This window comes from Sus scrofa, chromosome 6 (assembly GCF_054392235.1).
Source record: "Sus scrofa isolate SSC_HxYL_T2T_F1_AM1 chromosome 6, Sscrofa_HxYL_maternal_Yorkshire_Landrace_v2.0, whole genome shotgun sequence".
NCBI lineage: Eukaryota > Metazoa > Chordata > Mammalia > Artiodactyla > Suidae > Sus > Sus scrofa.
The window spans coordinates 121,825,804-121,845,230 of NC_139388.1; the positions used below are offsets into that span (position 1 = coordinate 121,825,804).

Below are 19,427 nucleotides of genomic sequence, written 5' to 3' on the forward strand. Positions count from 1 at the left end.
GATCAGTCTATAACACAACCACTTCTGTCACCATATTTTGAAGTCTCTCTTCAGAACACTTCTCTAATATAGCCAGCTCCTCTGTTTTGTTTTATACAAACTGATATTTCTGTTTGGGTTTGATCTGTACTGAACACTTATTGATGTTTAAATATCTTGTAATAAAGTAAAATAGCATTCTAGGAGATAAAAATATCTGCTGGAATTGATGAGGGGAGACATGCACACCAGGAGGTTGAATTGTTGAATTGTGAACCTAAAAGCAGGAATGGAAATAAAGAAAGCAAGGGAATGAAGAGAAGGTGCTGTTACAGGCCAAATGAATTTTTGAGCTATTCCTTTTGCTATGTAATTGGAATGGGGTGCTCAGAAAAGGAAGAATTTATAGGACAGTTCTAACTAGAATCTGTGCTCTTTGAGTTATTCTTCTCTCCTCATTTAAAGGAAGGGTTCTTGAAATACACGTGATCTTATATGAAATTTAAATGAATGTTAGCATTGCTTGGTAGATGTCATCTATCCGATTGAATATTTTCCTAGTTCTAAATTGTCCTGACTTTTACTGCATTTATATTTGGAAAAGCTTCTCTTCATTCCTACAAACTTGAATGTTTAAGTCCTACGTATCCTTCAAATCCCATTTCAAAGGACATCTCTTTCTTAAAGGCTTCTTTAATCTCCCCAGCAGAGAGTTATTTCTCTTATTAATTTTCACAAAATGTTACTTGTACATTTCTTGTGACATTCATCACTTTCCACTTAAGGATATTCATGGAATTTAGCAAACTATAAAAGATCTGTAATTGAGCCATATATTCCCTCTCCTCACCACAAACATTTATTGAGGGATTTAGTCAGTCATAAAGGAAAGTATGGCTGGATATAGATAGCTATATGATGAAGAAAAGAATAATAACAGCAGCAATGTCTCCGGAATGGTGGCCCACCTCTGTTCTGGTGCTATGTAAGATACATGCTATTTTGGCTTAGAATATTGACCAAATCTTTAACCAGATTTACTTAATATGGACTATTTGTAATCACATATCCAAAGGTGGTAGAGGAAGAATCTAAGAGTCACTTCATAATACTTGACTCACTGTCAAAGTATGGGTGTAAAAACAACAGCTTTTCGTAAAATGTACAATCAATTTGCATCTGCTTAAGTGGGATTAGATATTTTCTTTAATAATCAGAATTGGTTATTAAAGAATAATACTTTACTGGAGTTCACATCGTGGCTCAGCAGAAACAAATCTGACTAGTATCCATGAGGACGCAGGTTCCACCCCTGGTCTTGCTCAGTGGGTTGAGGATCTGGTGTTGCCATGAGCTGTGGTGTAGGTCACAGATGCAGCTCAGCTCTGGCCTTGATGTGGCTGTGGCGTAGGTCAGAAGCTATAGCTCTAATTCCACCCCTAGCCTGGGAAACTCTATATGCTGAGGGTGCAGTCTTAAAAAAAAAAAAGAGAAGAAAAGAAAAGAAAAGAAAAGAAAAGAAAAGAAAAAAAAAAGAAGAATTTACTGCAAAGCAACTGAATATATATGTTTTCCTTTAGCTGGACAAAATTTAAGCACTATTTCACAGAAAATAACAAATTACAAGTTATAACATATATATGTTATGGTCTGATTGCTTAAAATAGGCATTTCTGAATAGAAGAGAAAACAGAATGGGAATACAGATGTGGACAAAATTCAAATTTAATGTATTTGAAATGTAAAGTAAAAATATAATACACCTGGATAGAGTCATGCACATTGCATGGGGAACTTTTTGGCCTATGGAAATCTTTAGCGTGTTTTCTAAATCCATTTTTAAAAAGACAGAAAAGGTGGAGATAATATTTTCATATCTTAAAAAAACTAATGTGTTGCTTTTTCTTATTCTAATGAATAAAGTAAATATTTATAAAGAATTAATTAGCTCTTTATGTACTGCCTATGCTTAATTTCGGACATTTTTATTACTTCAGTCATTGGACACCATTCTCAAAGGAGTTACTTTAATTGTTTTCATTCTTGGACATATGTCTTTTCATTAGATGTAAATGTTTGAATTAGGAGTATTTATTTTTAAGCATTGCAGTTTAGAATAATAGAAACAATATGGGATTAGGGTCAAAAAACTTGGGTTCAATTCTTAAAACTAATTTAACAGGAGACCTTGAATTCAATGTAATGTTTTTGTCTTATTTCCTCTTTTGTACAGTAGAGGGAAGAATACATGTTTAACTGTGTTGTTTTGAGGATGAAATGAGATAATGTATTTGAAAAAACACAAAGTATTCTTTATATACTTTATTATTACATTCAGGAAATAACCCTGCATAAATTATGTAGTATGAGTGATCTTTTTTTTTTTTTAAAGAAACTCAAGATAAATACACACATTATTAATGTGTGGGTCATAGAGCCAATTTCTTTCTTTGCTCAACCATAACTTGATTGACCTAAACACTTCACCAGCGATCTACGAAGTTGGAAAGGTTACAGTAAACTTTCAATGCTTACCACATTTTTTGTAGTTCTCTAACAAGGTTAACAGTCCAACTCTTCGTGCACTCCAAACCGGGCAATTACAAATAACTTTTCAATATACAAGCGTTAGTTGCGTATTTGTTTACATATGCATTACGTTTTAAGCTATAGAATGATGACTTAAGGCTCTTTAAAACTTAATCAGCGCTAAGGCACTGCCAGGCATTGATCCATGGCCACCGTACTTTGGTCTTTCATTAAAATGATGTTGGTGGCTCAACATTACGTCAAGTTGCACCTTCGATAATAATTCTGTATCAGAAGAGCCTGTTTTTTTGTTTTTGGTTTTTTTGCACCCTTTGAACAAGGCTCTGGGAATCTACCCGGCCCAACAGAAAAGGGTTAAAGAAGTCCAGCAGAGGGAAGTAGTGCGGAGTGAGTAGTGAGTAAGTGTGTGGGTGTGAGCGCACAGGACAGAGGCATCGAGTTGCGGAGCGGACTCACAAGTTCCAAAGGCTATCGTGTCCGTGTCAGACGGCCCTTAGGGGGGCCGAAGGGGCACGGCCTGCACAGAGTGGGCAGCGCCCTGCGGATCTGGGGGGTTGGGTTGGAGGGAGAGGGGTCTCGCGAGGGTTTCAGGGCGTGGCTGGGGGGGCGAGCGGCGAGTGTGCGCGGGTGTGCGCGCGAGAGAGGGCGAGTGTGAGCGCGGCGAGTGTGAGCGCGGCGAGTGTGCGGCCGCGTCGCCATTCCCCGTGACGTCAGAGTGTATTGTTGTGAGCGGGGCCGAGCGGAGCATCCCCGGAGCTGTCACCGCGGCGGCCGCGGCGGCGGCGGCGCAGCGCGAGCCCCGCACGAGCGAGCCCGGCCGGCGCCGCCCCCGCCCCGTCCCTGGCCCTGCCGCCGCCGCCGCCGCCGCCCCCGCCCCCGGCCCGCCCGCCGCGCGCCGCCGCCGCCCGCGCGCCTCCACCCCCGACTCACCCCCCTCGCTCCATCCCTCCCACCCGCCGCCGCCGCCCGCGCGCCTCCCCCCGCGGAGCGAGTGCGGGTCACCGGGTCACTGGGTCATTGTCTCCACGCCCGAACCCCGAGCACCCCGTGGAATCCCCCACGTCATCATCAGAACCATCAATGAGATGCAAACATGAAAGACAAGAGGAAGAAGAAGGACCGCACCTGGGCCGAGGCTGCCCGCCTGGTACGTACCGCCCCCCTCCCGCCGCCCGCGCGTCCCACCGGCCCCGCCGCTCGCTCCGCGCCGGCCCGCGGCGGCGAAGACGGCCACTTCCAGCCCGAGCCGCCGCCCGCTTGCCGGGCTCCTGCTCTTTGTTATTCTGCGGGAGTGGGCTCGCCTGGGGGCCCCTCTGTGTGTGTGTGTGTGTGTGTGTGTGTGTGTGTATGTGTGTGTGTGTGTGTGCGTGCGCGCGCTGAGGGGCGCAGCGATTATCTCGGGGAACCCGGCGCCCGCCGCGCCCGGGACCGCCCGGGACACTTCTCCCGGTACTTCGCTCCCGGGGCTCGGCTGTGCCTCCTCCACGGGTGAATTTCCGAGCGCTCGGCCCCGCTCCACTTCCCTCCCTGCTGCTCCGGAGACCTTTGTGTGGCAATTACCACTCCCTCCTGGCCCCTCCACCCCCCGGAATTTCATCAATAACTCTCTGTGCACGGTCTCTGTGTATGTTCAGCGTTTGTGAGTTCATACATTTTACACGTGCATGCACGGTGTGTCCGATCCGGACTTGTGGGGCGTGTGCATGTGGGCTCGGTCGTTGCGTGTCTGTGTGCCGTGTCGTGTGCATTATGTATGCACACTGATACGTGCATGTTTTGTGCGGATCAAGTTCGTCGGTGTCTGTAGGTATTGTGCTCTGCCCGGTGTTTGTGTGTACATTCTATGCACGTGTGTGCAATTTGTGAGTGTGTGTGCCGAGGTGTGTGTGTTTGGTGAAGTTGGGTCAGTGTCATTTGTAGCGGGAGGGTATTAAGAGTGTACAGCTAGGTGTGTTTCACTGCTGGCTTCCTGGGCGGTGTTACTTGGCTGCTTTTCCTTTTCTTTAACCTTTCGGAGCTTACGTTTTAATCAGCGAAAGAATGTCTCTATAGAAATGCTGGTTGGCAGAGGGGCGTCGGCATCTTTGGATTGATGCATGTGTATGTGTGGGTTTTTCTCTCTTTTCTTTTTTCTTCATTTTCTTTTAAAGGACAGCTGTAAACGTTTTTTTTTTGTTTTGTTTTTTTTTTTAAGGATATTTCTGTACAGTGTGTCTCAGGGGAATGCAATTACATTTGGAGCTCAGCCTTTCAGGGTTTCGGCTGCATAAATTAAATATTTATTCACTAACTTAACTATCGGTTATAAATTGGCCAAAAGAAATTAGACTGCACGCAGCAGTAGGGGGAAAAGACCTCAGGGTATGTTATTGGGTTGACTTTGTAAAGATTGTTTTACTATAACTGGAGTCTTTTTTTTTTTTTTTTTTTTTTAAGCTTTTAGGTAACTACATCATGTTCAAGGAGAACATTTGTCAAAAGTGATTATCTGAGTTTGGTTGAAGGGCCTTGCTGGTATGTCTCTGAATTCTGGCAAAAGGGTTTTAGATAATTGGCCCTATTGCCCTGCGAAGAAGTGACAAAAGTCCTTCCTAATTGTAGTCTAGTTATTGGTAGCGGAAGTGGCCAGGCCCCTTTACTTAATCTTTTAATTTGTAGTAGTGTATGTTATGATTTCTCCCCGTATCTGTGATTGTGTTAATCACTAAATCACTTACTCTCCGTGGATGAATGGGCAGGTGATAGTCATTTTCTAATGAACTGCATCTGGGAGAGGAAACTTATTTGTGAGGAATATGTGAAAAGTAGCAGTGAGTGTTAAGTAGATGCCAGATTGATGTTATCGCAGAGTTTTTGCTAGAGCTGAGTACATTACTTATTGTTTGCTCAGCCATTAATTCAGAATTGTGTGGGAGTGTGCAAGGCTTTCGAAAATCCATTATTCAGGTTCCTTGGAGTGGCAATCAAGTATTATTATAGAGCTTCAGTGTATGTATTTTAAACAAGTGAACAACGAGTTGATTTATAAATATTTTAAAATAGTGATTCATGAATTAGCTATGTCTGCCTGCAGCGAATTATTTAATAAATAACAGAATTCTGATGGAATTTAAAGCTAACCATTTGTATTTAATCAGTATACTATGCTATTCTTGAAAGTACTTGCTTTATTTGATCTGGTTATAATATATCTTGTATTGATAAATCTTGAACTACGTTCCTGAGTTACAGTGTTTTGTTAAAAGTTGCATTTTCCTCTTGCAAAGTTCATTGATGGGAAAAGACACTCTAGGAGTCATCAACACAAAAGAATTAATGATAGACCAGATGTCTCTGTTTTAACCAGACATATTGAACTAGTAGTTATAGTAATTTTTCAATTTGGTTCAAGTTATTTTTCCCCTGGTAGTTGTACAAATGTGTATGTATTCAGAGTGTGACAGTTGAAATAAAATACTGAATAAAATAGCCAGTGATTGTTACTGGAAATCTTTTCCAGAAATTTGCCATTTATAGTAGTGACTTATGATCATTCTTAACTTATTTTGTGAAAAAAGAGAAATGGTTCCCTTTGGGTAATAGTGACAGTTTTTCATGTTTTCTTTATGATTACATGAATGCATATAGACTCTCTTCTAAACTTGTGTGAAAAACATTATTACTCTTATAATTGATAGTATTAATTTAACTCAGTGAAAAAGGAATGCCTTTAAGAAAAATTTCAGTGATAGAAATACTGTTCTGTATTGTATACTGCCACTGCTGATTTTGCTGTGGTTGTTGTTAAGGAATTTTAGCCTTTTCTACATCTAATGTTAAATCGAATGTCTGCCTGATTTTACTGGAGACTAAGGATGGATGGAAAAAATACAGCTCAGTATGTGGTTCTTGCAATATATGAACTAAAGAGGGAGTATCCTAATTAAATTAAGAATAACCTTCCAATTGATGCAGCATATACTATGTTTTATATGTATCTATCTGAATCTCTTACTGGTTGTGTGTGTGTCTGTGTGTGTGATTATCTTGAACAAGAGGATATCAGGACAGAGGAAATGCAAAATATATTTTCTGAATTAAGACCAAAAGCTGATGTTTAAATGTAACTCTGTATTTATTTTTAAGAAAAATGCATATGGAAGAACAATTCTTTCTAGAGTAACCTAAGAACTTCCATTTGACAGCAGATTTTTTTTTTTCCTTTGTGAGAAAAGTATATAGTCTCCAAATCTATAAACTCTGAGGCATAACTCCAGGGATTTTGTTTTAGATAGAGATGCAGCTATCAAGCTCTACCAATTTTCTCATAGAAGTATGTCATGTTTGTATGTGGTGAGGTTTATTTTAGGAAAGGAGGAATGATGGCATAATTCCCCTGTATTTTCAGGAATGTGGTGATTATTAACAGGCTGCCATTTTAAAATAGTAATGTAACACACACCCCCATTTTTTTTTCTTTCTGCCCTGCATCAGTTGCAGAAATTTCAATCTTCAACCTCCCTCCCCCTCGGCCTTCTGCATTGTGGTTGTTACTTAGTGCAGTGCCATTTAATATGGAGTCTGCTCCCAAACCAGATGCATTTTCATCTGTTTTATCTGCTCTTCTAAGGTTGTAGAGTCTCAGAGGATCTCACAATCACATGGAAATATCTTCTGTCTTAATATTTGTAGACCACAATAAGAATAAAAATCAAAACCATAACTCATGTTGAGCTGGGGCTTTGACTTTAATCCTTTTGACTTTTATCTCAAGTCTTCACTCTGTTACTATAAATACAGTTTAAACCATTGTGAAAGGATCTTCATGCTTCTTTGTAAAAAATGGGGATTTGACAGGACTTTGTTTTACTGCACTAAGGGGTTTCTTTGTTACTGGCTTAACATAGAACATACTGTTATTTATATATTTATTCTAGGTTAATTCTTTTTTTTTTTTTGACATGCAAAAATGTTGTTGCTTCCAGAAGTGCTTTTTGATAGTTTCATCACTTTGTTCTACAGGGAATGCTGCTGTTAGGATAATGGTTCAATGTATTAATTTGTTCCCTGAGTTTCCTTCTGTTTGTTTCGTTCCTTACAATCTTTGTTTAGTCTCACTGGCACCTGGAAATAAATCTTAACAATCTTCAATAGCTTTGTGCTTGGTAACATGCCTGATTTATTTGCTCGTAGTTTAGATACATTCACACAGATAATAAATATCAGTGGGGTTTTTTTGGTAGTTCAAGGTGACCTTTTGAAAAAAAATTTTAATGACAAATTTGCCTCATTGTTGGGAGAAAACAGGCGCAAACCCCTTTATGCCATAGCAGAGTTAACTGAAGGTTTTAAGTAAATTGAATTTTTGAAAATCATATTGTATTAAAAATTAAGTAGGGGGGTTTATTAATTAAAGTCTGTGTGAATCTTTTGCACAGTGAAGATTCTTTTGCATAATGCATTATATTCTAAATAAACTGCTAGGGTTTCTATCAAAGCTGAATGATAATGGTGGCTGTGAAATTAGAAAACAGTTCATAATTGTTAATTTGGTGGTTGCCTTGCCTTTTGTCTTTGTATTTTAGACATAAGTATCCTTTTTCAGGACGATGAACATGGGGGTGAAGGGGAGAGCATTGGTCCCTCTTTTGGTGCTTTCTTACTGAGCTAGTGGCACTCAGATTGGAGGTTATGACCAGACCATAGCAGTTGAGAACATTTTTGACTTGTGATTTGGGGTAAGCCCCAAAGGTGCACATGAGCATAACTGTGACCATGCTTACTGGTTTAGGAGCCTGGCTAATGTGTTGAGCAAATGGAGATTTATTTTCAATAGCTTACATTTCGGTTGGCTTGATTCAGCTGTTTTCTGTGATCCACACATAGCATCATCTTTTTATGTCTATATCTCATCATCTTTCTTTCAGATATGGAACCTAAATTTTCACTTTGCAATTTGAAATATGGAAAAACATTTAGCAAGCTCTATGCCTCTTGTGAAAAAAAGCATGAGTTTCAAGTTGGAAAAAAAAATATGCTTGAAATAATGAGGAATGTGAACTTCGGCCTAGTCTATAGGTTTTTAATTTTTTATTTCTTGCTGACATGAAAGAGAATTTTAAGAATTGATTCTTTCTTAAGTTTTTCTCTTTTTGACAAATTCTTTGGTAGCAGAGGAGCTAATTGTAGCTTTTAGACTTGTAGAGTTATACCTGTAAAGGAATTTCACCACAGAAAAGCTAACTGATAAGGTAATTTAAATTTAATTTTTAATAATGTAATAGTTTTAACACTCAGTGAAATGCATTAGAAATGTGAAGTATAGTTCCCCAGATATTTTGAGGGCTACTACATAGCCTGTGGTTCAAGTGCTGGGGACGATACAATGAGATGTCCTTGAGGAGTGTAGAGTTCAGTGGAGGAGGCAAGAAAAACTGGAGGGTGACTGAGAAGATACTATCTGTGGGCATCATAGGACCAATCAAGAGGTGCCAGTTTACAGATTTACCAAAGGGAGCAGCTGTGCAGTGTGCAGTGATTGTGGAAGGCTTAATGGAATAGGTGAAATTTGGTTTGTCCTTGAAATGAGTAAGACTAAACAGGTGATGAGGGAATATTCTAAGAAGATGGTACTGCATGGGTGAAAGTGTAGGGTCAGGCAAGAGGATGGGTTCAGGGGACAATGAGCAGACCAGCCTAGAAATATCATAAGACTTGAGGAGGTGGGCACTGAAATAAAGTTGAACATTAAGTTATGACCCAATTGAAAATCATTTTAAGATGGTTGGACCTTTTAAATTGTAGCATGGGGCTCTTGGGATCAGGGGTAATAGAAACACACAGGACATGCACACTCACACACACAAACCAAAATGAATATTCATTATAGAGAGGGGACACCAGTAGTCTAGGAGTGTCTCTGAATGCTTGCATTACTTGGTAATTAAGTCTAAAACCAAATTTGATGTTAGAAAAATTTCATTTTAAATAACACAACTTTGTTCTGCCCCATAGACTTTGCCAACTGAGGAAAAGTAAACATCAGTAAGTACTATACTTTACATTTGTAGAAAACATACAGAGAGCTTTTATTTGCAAAAAAATACTCCCTTGAGATCAATAGGCAGCTAGGGTTATCTCAGTAACTCATTCCCCTAGTGTGCAGTTTAATGATGCTCTTCACCTTGCTTAAAAGGAGCAGGGCTGGCATAGATCTTTTTTAAAATTCTGTGCTGCCTTTCTAATTAATAATAATAATAATAATAGTAACAGTAATAATAGTAATAATAATAGCACAGGCATGTTAACTGATGTGAATGTCACTCATCTGTGGAGGTATGGAGAGGATCCAAGCGCACATCAGACTTATTCCCTGCCTTTCATTTCTCTCTTTTTTTAAGCATCGAAAGTTTGCACAGTCGTTATTGTTAATTTATAATTTAAAATCCCCTCTCCCCAACCTCAGGGTCTTCAGTAGCAGATCCTGGCTCCTTCCTGATAGGGCCAGGAGGAGGGGCTTTGGTATAGAAGGACTTTCCGCTATTTGCCAGCCCTGAGTGCCTTGATTGTTTGGCTTTTGTCCTCGCACAGTTGGTAGCTGTGGAAATCTAACCCTGACTGAAACTTTCCCTGAAGAGCCCTTGGGGAACAAATAGAAACATTATATGATTAGCCACATTGTTTTCATTATTAAACAAATCTACATAAAAGGGTAGCAATTAACAGCTTTATCTGCCTGAACTTAGACACCTACCTCTCCTCTGCCCTCAATATTCCCACTTGAAGTGGTAACAATTAACTGTTGCTGGTTTTAATGTCAGCAACTGACAATGGCTAAATTGGGAATAGGCACTTCTCCCAGTTGATTGACATATAGCCCTCTGACACATTCTTATGTAGTTTTAAGGCAAATTCATGCCCTGGGGTTAGAGCCAAAGGGCTTGTCAGAACATTGACTTTAATAGCTGAAATATATAACTTAAATGACATCCAAGACCTTAGCTTTGGTGGAACTTTTAGAACCTGAGAAATTCTCTAAGGCAGTGCAATTTATACTTAATGGACAGGCTTAGAACTTGAAAGATTTTTTTCTAAATATATAGATGTGTAATTTACTTTATGGTACAGTTATTTACCATGGGTTTATTTTGCTTGTCTTTGGCATAAATTTGTTCCATGAAAAACTAGATAATGATTTAAAGAATAATTTCACAATTGATATTTTTTGGCAAGTGTTCCAGTCTTCTTTACTTATCCAATAGTTGATTTCTGAATATATTATTTATGACTTAAAAAAGGGAATAGAATGGCCCCACTTCATCTTTTTCAGAAGACATATGGTATTTCCATGATTTTGTTAACTATCATGTATTGAAACCTATTTTAATAATTTCAAGGGATTAGAAATTGAGATTGGCTCTTTGGACTTGTTTTCCAGCTCAGTCATAGGAAGACATGTATGTTGAGGCTGTTGGTTACTGTTAGATTTTTCTTTTGTTTGTTTGTTTTAATGTCAAGAATAAATGACTACACATGTAATTTGTGCGTACATTGAACCTTGATTGACATGGTTGCAGTACTGTTAATTGAAAACTGGATTTGACTCTTGGTGGGTGACCAGTAGACAAATAGACACAACCAAGCCAAATCAGGAGAAGAAAGAATTTATTACTTGTAGCAAGTAAGGAGAAACCAGATATCTTTCCCAAAGCAGTGTCTCCCCGAACAGCAAAACTGGGGAACTTTTAAGATTAGGTCTTGAGCAGAGGAGAATTCTGTGTGGAATTGGGACAAAAGTCAACAGAGTCCAAGCTTTAGTTGATTGAAATTGGAAGGGTCATTGTCGTCATTCCATTTTCCACCTGGGTGGGGCCTTAGTTCCTGCAGAACTCAAAGTTTTATTATTATGTGTATCCCTTGAGGAACCAGGATCCTTCCCCAAGACTGTACTATTGTTTCTTGTCTGCTTCTCTTGCATCCCCTCCCTTGATCTTTAAGTATTAGATTTGTTTCAAGGGCAACCCTTGCAACCAGGCTTAGAGCACAAAATGGCTTAGGCCAAAATGGGTTCTTTTAGGTCCAGAAAGGCATTCCTGGTTCTTTCTCTGGGGGAACTGCTATCCTATCTGCTGGTGAAACTAAGTCACAATATGAACCATCAAGACTCTGTATGACTCCCCTCCCCCCCAACTGTACACACATAACACACATTCTCTAACTTTAGAAAGTATTTATAAGATCTTCCTTTATAATATCTTCAAAAGCTCGCAGTCGGAAATTGCCATTCCAAAACTCTGTTTAGTCTAATTTCCTATCCCTTTTAAGTCAGTTCTAGAAATTCAACTTAAACAGTGTTGAATTAAATTCTTCCATATTCTCTTTATTCTCTTTCAGTCACTCTTGCCCTTTCCTGCTTGCTTGAGGGTCTCCTCTCAGTTTCCCATTGAGTGCTAATATATCTCAGAATTCTGCTCCCTGCCCCCTTTCTATTCTCATTTTTCTCTTCCCCTCGGGCAGTCTCACCCAACTCAGTGGCAATTATCTCAGGATGAGGACTCTGGACTGGATCTTTGCCTTAGATTTCAGACTTTATACTAACAATTTCTGTTTATTTTTATGTGCTATGACTATTTCAATAGAGATTTATCCAGTTTGGTTAAATATGGTATACCTCACACACATGTGCCATGCATTTTGTGCATCCAAACAAAGAGGAAAGTAGAGCATTCCCGTCTGGAGGAGACTTAACTTCTATGAACCTAAGCACCTGGTATCTGTGGAGGGTGGTAAATTGTGTCTTCTAAATAGAGCTCACATTTAGCTCCTCTGCTCTTCATTCACTATATTTTACAGAGTTTGGACCTTCCAACTAATTTTGTTTCTGGTTTCTTTTCCAAATCTTACTTGGTGAATGAAGCTGTGTTTATCTTTCTAGAATAGATCTGAGCTTACTTACACTTTTATGGTTAAGTTAAGGTCCAACAGGTCATGGGATGCCCATTTCAATATCAGAAATTCCTTTTTTTTTTTTCTTTTTAAGTGGGTACATAATTGTTTTCCCTAATATGCAGAGTTTAGCATTCTATGTCCATTTTACATTACATTAGCCTTCCCATTTTGTAGCAATCTATACAACCTTAGATTTATTTTAAATGCTTGTAAAGGACAACAAAGTAGTTATTTTTAACATGAAATAGTTAAATTTATCAGCATATTTTAGCACCTGTGCTCAATTTTATTGCTTGTATCATACTCCCTCTTCTTTCTAAATTATCTCCTTTAACAGCTTCTTTTTTAAGTGAGGGTCTCTAGGTTCATAAACAGTCTTTGAATTTCTGAAATGTTTTTGTTTTTCCCCACCCCTTAAAAGTATTTCTCATTAATAAGCTTTTGTGTTTGAGTTAGAAACTCACATTAAATATTAAAAGAGTGAACAAACGGCCAAGTCTGCCTATTAGCCATACCCCGCTCCCCAAATCCTCCCTATCCTCATAATTCTAATCTGAATACAACCAAGATTGGGTGGACACAATGGTCAGTGGCAGCCTTTAGGAAGCAATGTCTCTCAAACATGTGGGTTATAGTTCAAAAGTCATTTTGTTTACAAAGGTCAGTACATTTTTCATTAAAAAAAATTGGAGAAACTTGATAGGAAAAAACTAAGAGATTGCATGTTCTCTCGCCCTTGAGTGATAATTTAACTAGTTATAAAAGTCTTAGTTGACAGTTTTTTACCCTTAGTACTTTAGAAATATTTCTTCATTATGTTTTGCATCAGTGGTTGTTATACCTTGTCTGTGGTGAGTTTCATTGTTATTTTTTAAGAGGTAATATGCTTTTTTGTGTCTGAGAGTTGTTACATGGTCTCTTTATCCTTGAAGTTCTGAAGTTTTAATACTCTGTATTAAATATTTGTCTTCATCATACTTCGTACCTATGAAACTGACAACACTTATGACTTAAACTTATCCAGAAGCCAGATTGAGACTTGAACCCACAGTTTTGTTTGTGTGGGTGTGTATGTGTATGTGTGTGTGTATGTTTGTATGTATGTGTGTTTATTAGAATCATTCAGCTCGTGTCTGGACTTACTGAAGTTCAGGCTGTGTCTCAGCACAGAAGGAATTCAGCAAGAGACAAAGTGATAAGCAGGAAATAGATTTATTAAGATAGGATGCTTGTGAGAGATATAATCAGACAGACAAAGAAGCACTGCCCCGAGGATTAGGTGGGCTATATTTTTATAATCCATAGGAATTCGGAAAAGGAAAAGACTGCCTTCCTCTTTCTTGGAGTAGACATCAGGTTTACTTCATTAGCTCCTCTGGATCTGGTAAAGAGTGTATTTGACCCTAAGAGGTCAAACTAGGACTGTCATAATGCTTATTCAAATCAGCAGAAGGGTGGTAACATATGCTAAAATATGTTGAACCATCTCAGGTTTCTGTATGAAGGTCTCCTACTTTGGAATGTCTTCTTTCCCTTAAATTCCTGTCCTTGGTCCTAAGGAGCTTGAATGCAGGCTTCATTTTACCTTTCACTTAATGACCTCAGGCATCTCGTGCTTTTATTTATAGCTTTATAGTTAAGCAAGCCTGCTTCATTCTGATGGCTTTTTTGAGTGATTATTAACCTAACAGTGGTCTCCCAAACTTCCCTGGTTTCCCTCTCTAACTATGGTACCTACTGGCACTTCTACAGCTACCTGTATAACTATCCTACTAGAGTATACTTTTTTTTTTTTTTTTTTTTTTTAGGGCCACACCTTTGGTATATGGAAGTTCACAGGATAGGGGTCGAATCGGAGCTGCAGCTGCAGCTGCTGGCCACAGCCACAGCTAAGCCAAATCTCAGCCATGTAAGTCTCAGACTTACACCATAGCTTGTGGCAACGATGGATCCTTAACCCACTGAGCAAGGCCAGGGATCAAACCTGGATCCTCATGGATGCTAATTGGGTTCTTAAACTGCTAAGGCAAAGCAGAAAGACCTAGAGAATTATTTTTTAGAGTATATTTTAATTGTGTTTTTATGCTTTAAAATTTTAATCATGTTGTGATATAGAACTTATTGTATCTTCACCACGCCATAAATTCTTTGAGTCTTCCAAGAGTTACCTTAGCATCTAATAGTTTAGCTTATAGGTTAGAAATGATTTAAAAGCCATGTGGAAAAGACATCCCAAATACATGGAGCAGGATACAATAATGAAATGTGCTGGCTTTATCAGTCAGAATTATGGATTGCAAGCAATAAAAAACAACTCTTGCTACCTTAAGTAGAAAATGCTATTTTTTTTTTTGAGGCCATAAATTATAAAGTCATGTATATAATTGTCAGGGAGAATTTTAAAAAAAAGGCTAGGAAAATAAGCAGAGCTCATTAGAGGCTGGGCAGCAAAAACATGCACAATCCTGCTACAAGAGTTGGGATATGGCTTGGGCACTGCTACCACCACTGATGGTCACCACTGTGACTTAGTGCTGACGTAGGACACTGCTGTTGTTCCCAATGTATCATATGAATGTGTTACAGTTTGTATCACAGTTTGCTCTGTCTTTATATCCCAGGCTCAAGATTCAAGTTCATACACAGATGCATCTAATGCAGACTTTAGTTCCAAGATCTCTACCCTAGCTACTTGGGACTGATGAGAAGGAGTGTGTGGCCTCTTCAGTATTGTAGTAGGTACACAGTAGAGGCAACAAAGTTAAACCTGATACTCCGTCTCTTTCCTACCTCCTGCTCCCAGAAAGTCTGCTCCACCCTTCTCCTCTCAATGGAAGTGATCACCATCTGCACAGATGCTCAAACTGGACACTTCCTTGTCATCATTAATGTCTTTTTGTATTTTTCTTTCCTTTTTATCCAGTAGTCCCTGAGTTCTGCCAGTTTGATTTTCTTTCCTTCAAACCTTCAAACCCTTATCTTTACATGCTGTATTTATATCCATTTCTGCTGTAATTTACTCTGACTCAGGCAGTATATGGGTTAAGGAAAGAATGTAGATTAATGACAGGCCTAAAAGTCAGGGAGATTTATGTTTGAGTCACAGTTCTGCCACTTACTATGTGTTTGACCTTGGGCAAATTATTTCACATCTCTCAATTTTAGTTCAATTGCCTATTAAAGGGAATAATGACATTACAGAGTGTTTAGAATATTTAAATAAAATAATGCACATAAAGTACTTAGCAAAGTGTCTGACATTAGAAGGTGCCAGTTAATGTTAGTGTCTGGTAGTTCCCTTCTCATTAAGTTGCTGCAGTCACCTTATGAGTGGTTTCACTGACTCCAGACTTGCCTTCACTTAGAACTATTGTTCTTATTGAATCCATAGCCACTTCTTTAGAGGTAGAATTGGTTCATGGTGTCCCCTTCAGTCTGACTTAGTCCCTGGAGGAAACATGGCATTATTTTAAAATAGGTGATTAAGGAAAGTTAGAGCACAGTAAAAGAAAAGAACAAGGAATAGTGAGGCAAAGCAGGAAGATGTCATTATCCTTGAAGGGTCAAGAAGAGCATGGAGTGGTTACACAGTGATATGGACTCTGACTGTGGGAGAAGGGTGCCGGACAGAGACTGTGATGATAGGTAGTAGAACATAGCCACAGCAGCCCTCACCACTGCAAGGTGGAAAACATGGATATCAACATGCACTTTGACTCCTCTCTCCCTCCATCCACTGGTTTCCAGTTGGCATGACCTATTGGCTGAACCCATCCATAAGCCAGGAGACATGAGGAAATTCCTACATGTCAGCGTCCTGGGTCACAGAGATGGGTGGAGAAGGGGAAAAAGTGAATTTGGAGTGGCTAATGAATACATAAAATACCTCTTTTTTAAAAAACCTTTTCATAGCTTCTCATTTTTCTAAGAGTCTAGTCCCACTTGTTTGAAGATCTTCTTTGTCCATCTCCAGTTTCATTGCTTACTTTTCTTACCATTGGCATTCTAAACCCCAGTCATTTAAAAGTGCAGTTAGATTGTTGAACTAATCAGACTGTCCCATATTTTGTCTTGACTTTGTACATACTGTTCCTTCTCTCTGTAAAATTCTCTCTCCCTCCCCTTCTGTTTCTTTTTATCTGGTAAATTCCTATACTTTCTTCAGATTTCAGCTTCCCTTGAGAATTTTTTTATGTGTTCCCAAAGCACTTCATAGTTGGGACAGTATATTATAATTAGTTGTTTACATTCTTGTTTATAATTTTTTCCTGAGTGCCTCATGCACCACATCATGTTAAGATGGTGCTGATTATAGTCGAATAAAGTGAATGAGTCAAAGAATTTTTGGAGGAGCTGTTAGAGCTAAGTCTTTCAAAGTTTTCGGAAGATCTATAGAACTATAAAACTTAAAAGTCCTCTTGATTTATTTCTGTGTCATTACAGAATTGTCATTGTGCAGTCTAGAGAAGGGATCAGATTTCCTGAGACTTAGACAACTGGTAGATTTTGAAAGTCTCTGTCCACTGTCAGCCCAGTAGCCCTTTTACATTACTTTGGAGTAATAATTTGATGAGATTAATAGCAATGAAAAATATTTTGTTCCTGCCATTAATATATTAGGTACCATGTGAATGAAATATGGACCATGACCTTTGGGAAATTAACGTAAAAAACCCTTAGGGCCCAAAAGATACTTTTTTGTAATTTTAAAATTGTACCGTGTATAGGAATACAGTAACCTAAAATTAATATTCTATGTTTAATTTTAATAAGGTACAGTGATGATCTATAAAGGCTTTCTATGACTTGCAAACCAAGAGAAGAATTATCTAGTACATTGATCACAGCACAGATTGGGAATTGCAAAGTAAATAATCTCCCTTATACGTGTAAGTAAAATATTTATAAGCCTGATGTCATAGCCTTTTGACAGTGTAGAAGAAATCTGATATAGTGATGCAATAGTCTTCATATACCAATTATCCTAAAATACTGCTATTACAAAGTAACTATTAATTAAAGTAACTACCGCTAAAGGAATTAATGGTAATGGCTAATAAGAGCTAATGCATATTGGATAGTCACATGCCTGATGCTACACTAACTTGCTATGTGCGTTGCATTGTTTAATCCTAGGAGCAAATGTAGAAGACACATTGTAATATTATCCAGTTTTTTAAATGAAGAAATTGAGATTTAGAGTGTCTGTTAAAGTTGAGTTTCTCTCAGTTTCAGGTGAAATAAATTTAGTGCAAGCTAGCCTAAGTAAAAAGGCTCACATAACAGAAGTCCAAGGGGTGGACCTCAGTTGTAAGCGGGTGTAGAAGTAGAGAATGACATCACAGTATTTGCTTTCTCTTCATCTTGGGGTTTTGTTTTTTTCTTGACTTAATACTGTAGACAGGTTCTGATGAATTCTCAGGCAAAATAAGATGGTCACTGGATCATCCTTAGAGGACCTGCATCCTCTAAGCTTAGCATACCAGTGTAAAAAGAATCACTTTCCCTCCACTCTCATTATTATTATTGTCATTATTTTAAATGCCTTCCCAGGGAAGTATTTGACCTCCTTGGCTTGTATGCTCCTCCCTTACCAACAGCATTGACTAGGATCAGGTAACATGATTGATTACTGCAGAAAGGTCCCATAGAGCAGAAGAAAATTACATAGAAGCACCAATATAAGGCAGATGGAAAGTATGCTGGGAAAACAAATTATAGATGCCATTGCCTTTACTTTTAGAGTAGGTGAATCAACTTGCTGAGCTACTAAGTAGTGGAGCAATGATTAAAATCCATGCCTGCCTAACTTCAAAGCTCTAGACCTTAGGTGTATTAAGTTTAGATACTTTCTTATTCATTCTTTCTGGTATTGTTTTTATGATATTTGTTTTGCATTTTCGAAATGTTAAAGCCAAGGCAGCCATTGCAAAGGTTCTGAAGATTTCCTTGGAGTGTTTTCTCTGAAACATAATTTCCTGATTTAGAGGCTGGAAGTTAACAATGGATGGTTTCTGTTCTGTTCTCCCTCACAGTCCAATTTCTTTAAATAGAGTTATATATGAGTGGTCTTTATATAATATTTATAACATAGTTTAGCACAATTCATGATCTGAATTCACAAAATCTATTATTATTCTGGATGAAGCTTCTAGGTACTTTCTGGATGCAAGTAAATATTTTTTATCCACTGTTTAAATGCCAAATTTTCTTCACAGGGTTGATCATGACCCTTAGAGAATACCAGGGTAGCGAAAGATAGTAAACTATTCTTTCCTGTGGTGGAAAGCCTCACTCATTTCTCTGAATATTGCGATAAGATCAGCATAAGATAATTACTCCTTATTTCATGTAGAATTCTATGGATGTCACAGTCTTTTTGCTGTCACTTCTTGTTTATTCATTTCTCTTTTCCTGGAGCTTAAATGAAACAAAGTTTGTGTGCTGTAGAAAAATTCTCTCTTTCAAAATATCGTATATCTCCTGTTCTCATCCTTTCTCTAGATTTTATATGTCTGTCTTGTCACTTTTAGATAATGCTATCTTCACAAAACAAGTTCCAGTAATGAAATAGGAGTAGTAGGACTATGAGCAGGAAAACAAACAAACAAACAAATTAAAATCAATGAGGAGGTACAGATAATTGCATTACCTTTTAATCTTCTAATGCCTTTTTTTTTTCTTTTTCCAGAATTCACTATTTAGTGAGCTCAGCTTCATAGTAGGAAATGCAAGATTCATGAAAGTTAAACATTTTTTTTTTCAGTTGTTAAAAGCTTCAGTGGAGAATGAGGCCCTTTTTAAATTACTCCAGTTTTCTCACTTCGTCTTTTCATAGTTTTTTGTCTCTTATTCTCTTGGTGCGAGGTGATAATCCTAGGTAGCTTTACAGAAAAAGAAACTCGAAGTCCATTAAAGGTGTCATCCAGAAAAATGAATGATGAAGACGCTGATAGGAGGACTTTAGTAAA

The 19,427-nt window shown here is 38.4% G+C and overlaps 1 protein-coding gene across 6 annotated transcripts in view; it reads left to right on the forward strand.

The window, feature by feature from the left end:
- Positions 1–3,408: 3,408 nt before the first annotated feature.
- ASXL3 (ASXL transcriptional regulator 3) overlaps positions 3,409–19,427 on the forward strand; it is a 188,673-nt gene continuing 172,654 nt past the window's right edge. For 2 of the 6 annotated variants that reach the window (XM_084964439.1, XM_084964440.1), the window contains exon 1: positions 17,230–17,345. Coding sequence is in view for 1 of the 6 variants with exons in the window: in XM_084964442.1 (XP_084820568.1) it covers positions 3,623–3,676 (54 nt within the window). In the remaining 5 variants the exon portion in view is untranslated. Of the gene's footprint in view, positions 3,677–3,907; positions 4,018–4,302; positions 4,333–17,229; positions 17,346–19,427 lie in introns of those variants that run through there. The other 4 variants (XM_084964436.1, XM_084964442.1, XM_084964437.1 and 1 more) reach the window with 4 other exon arrangements.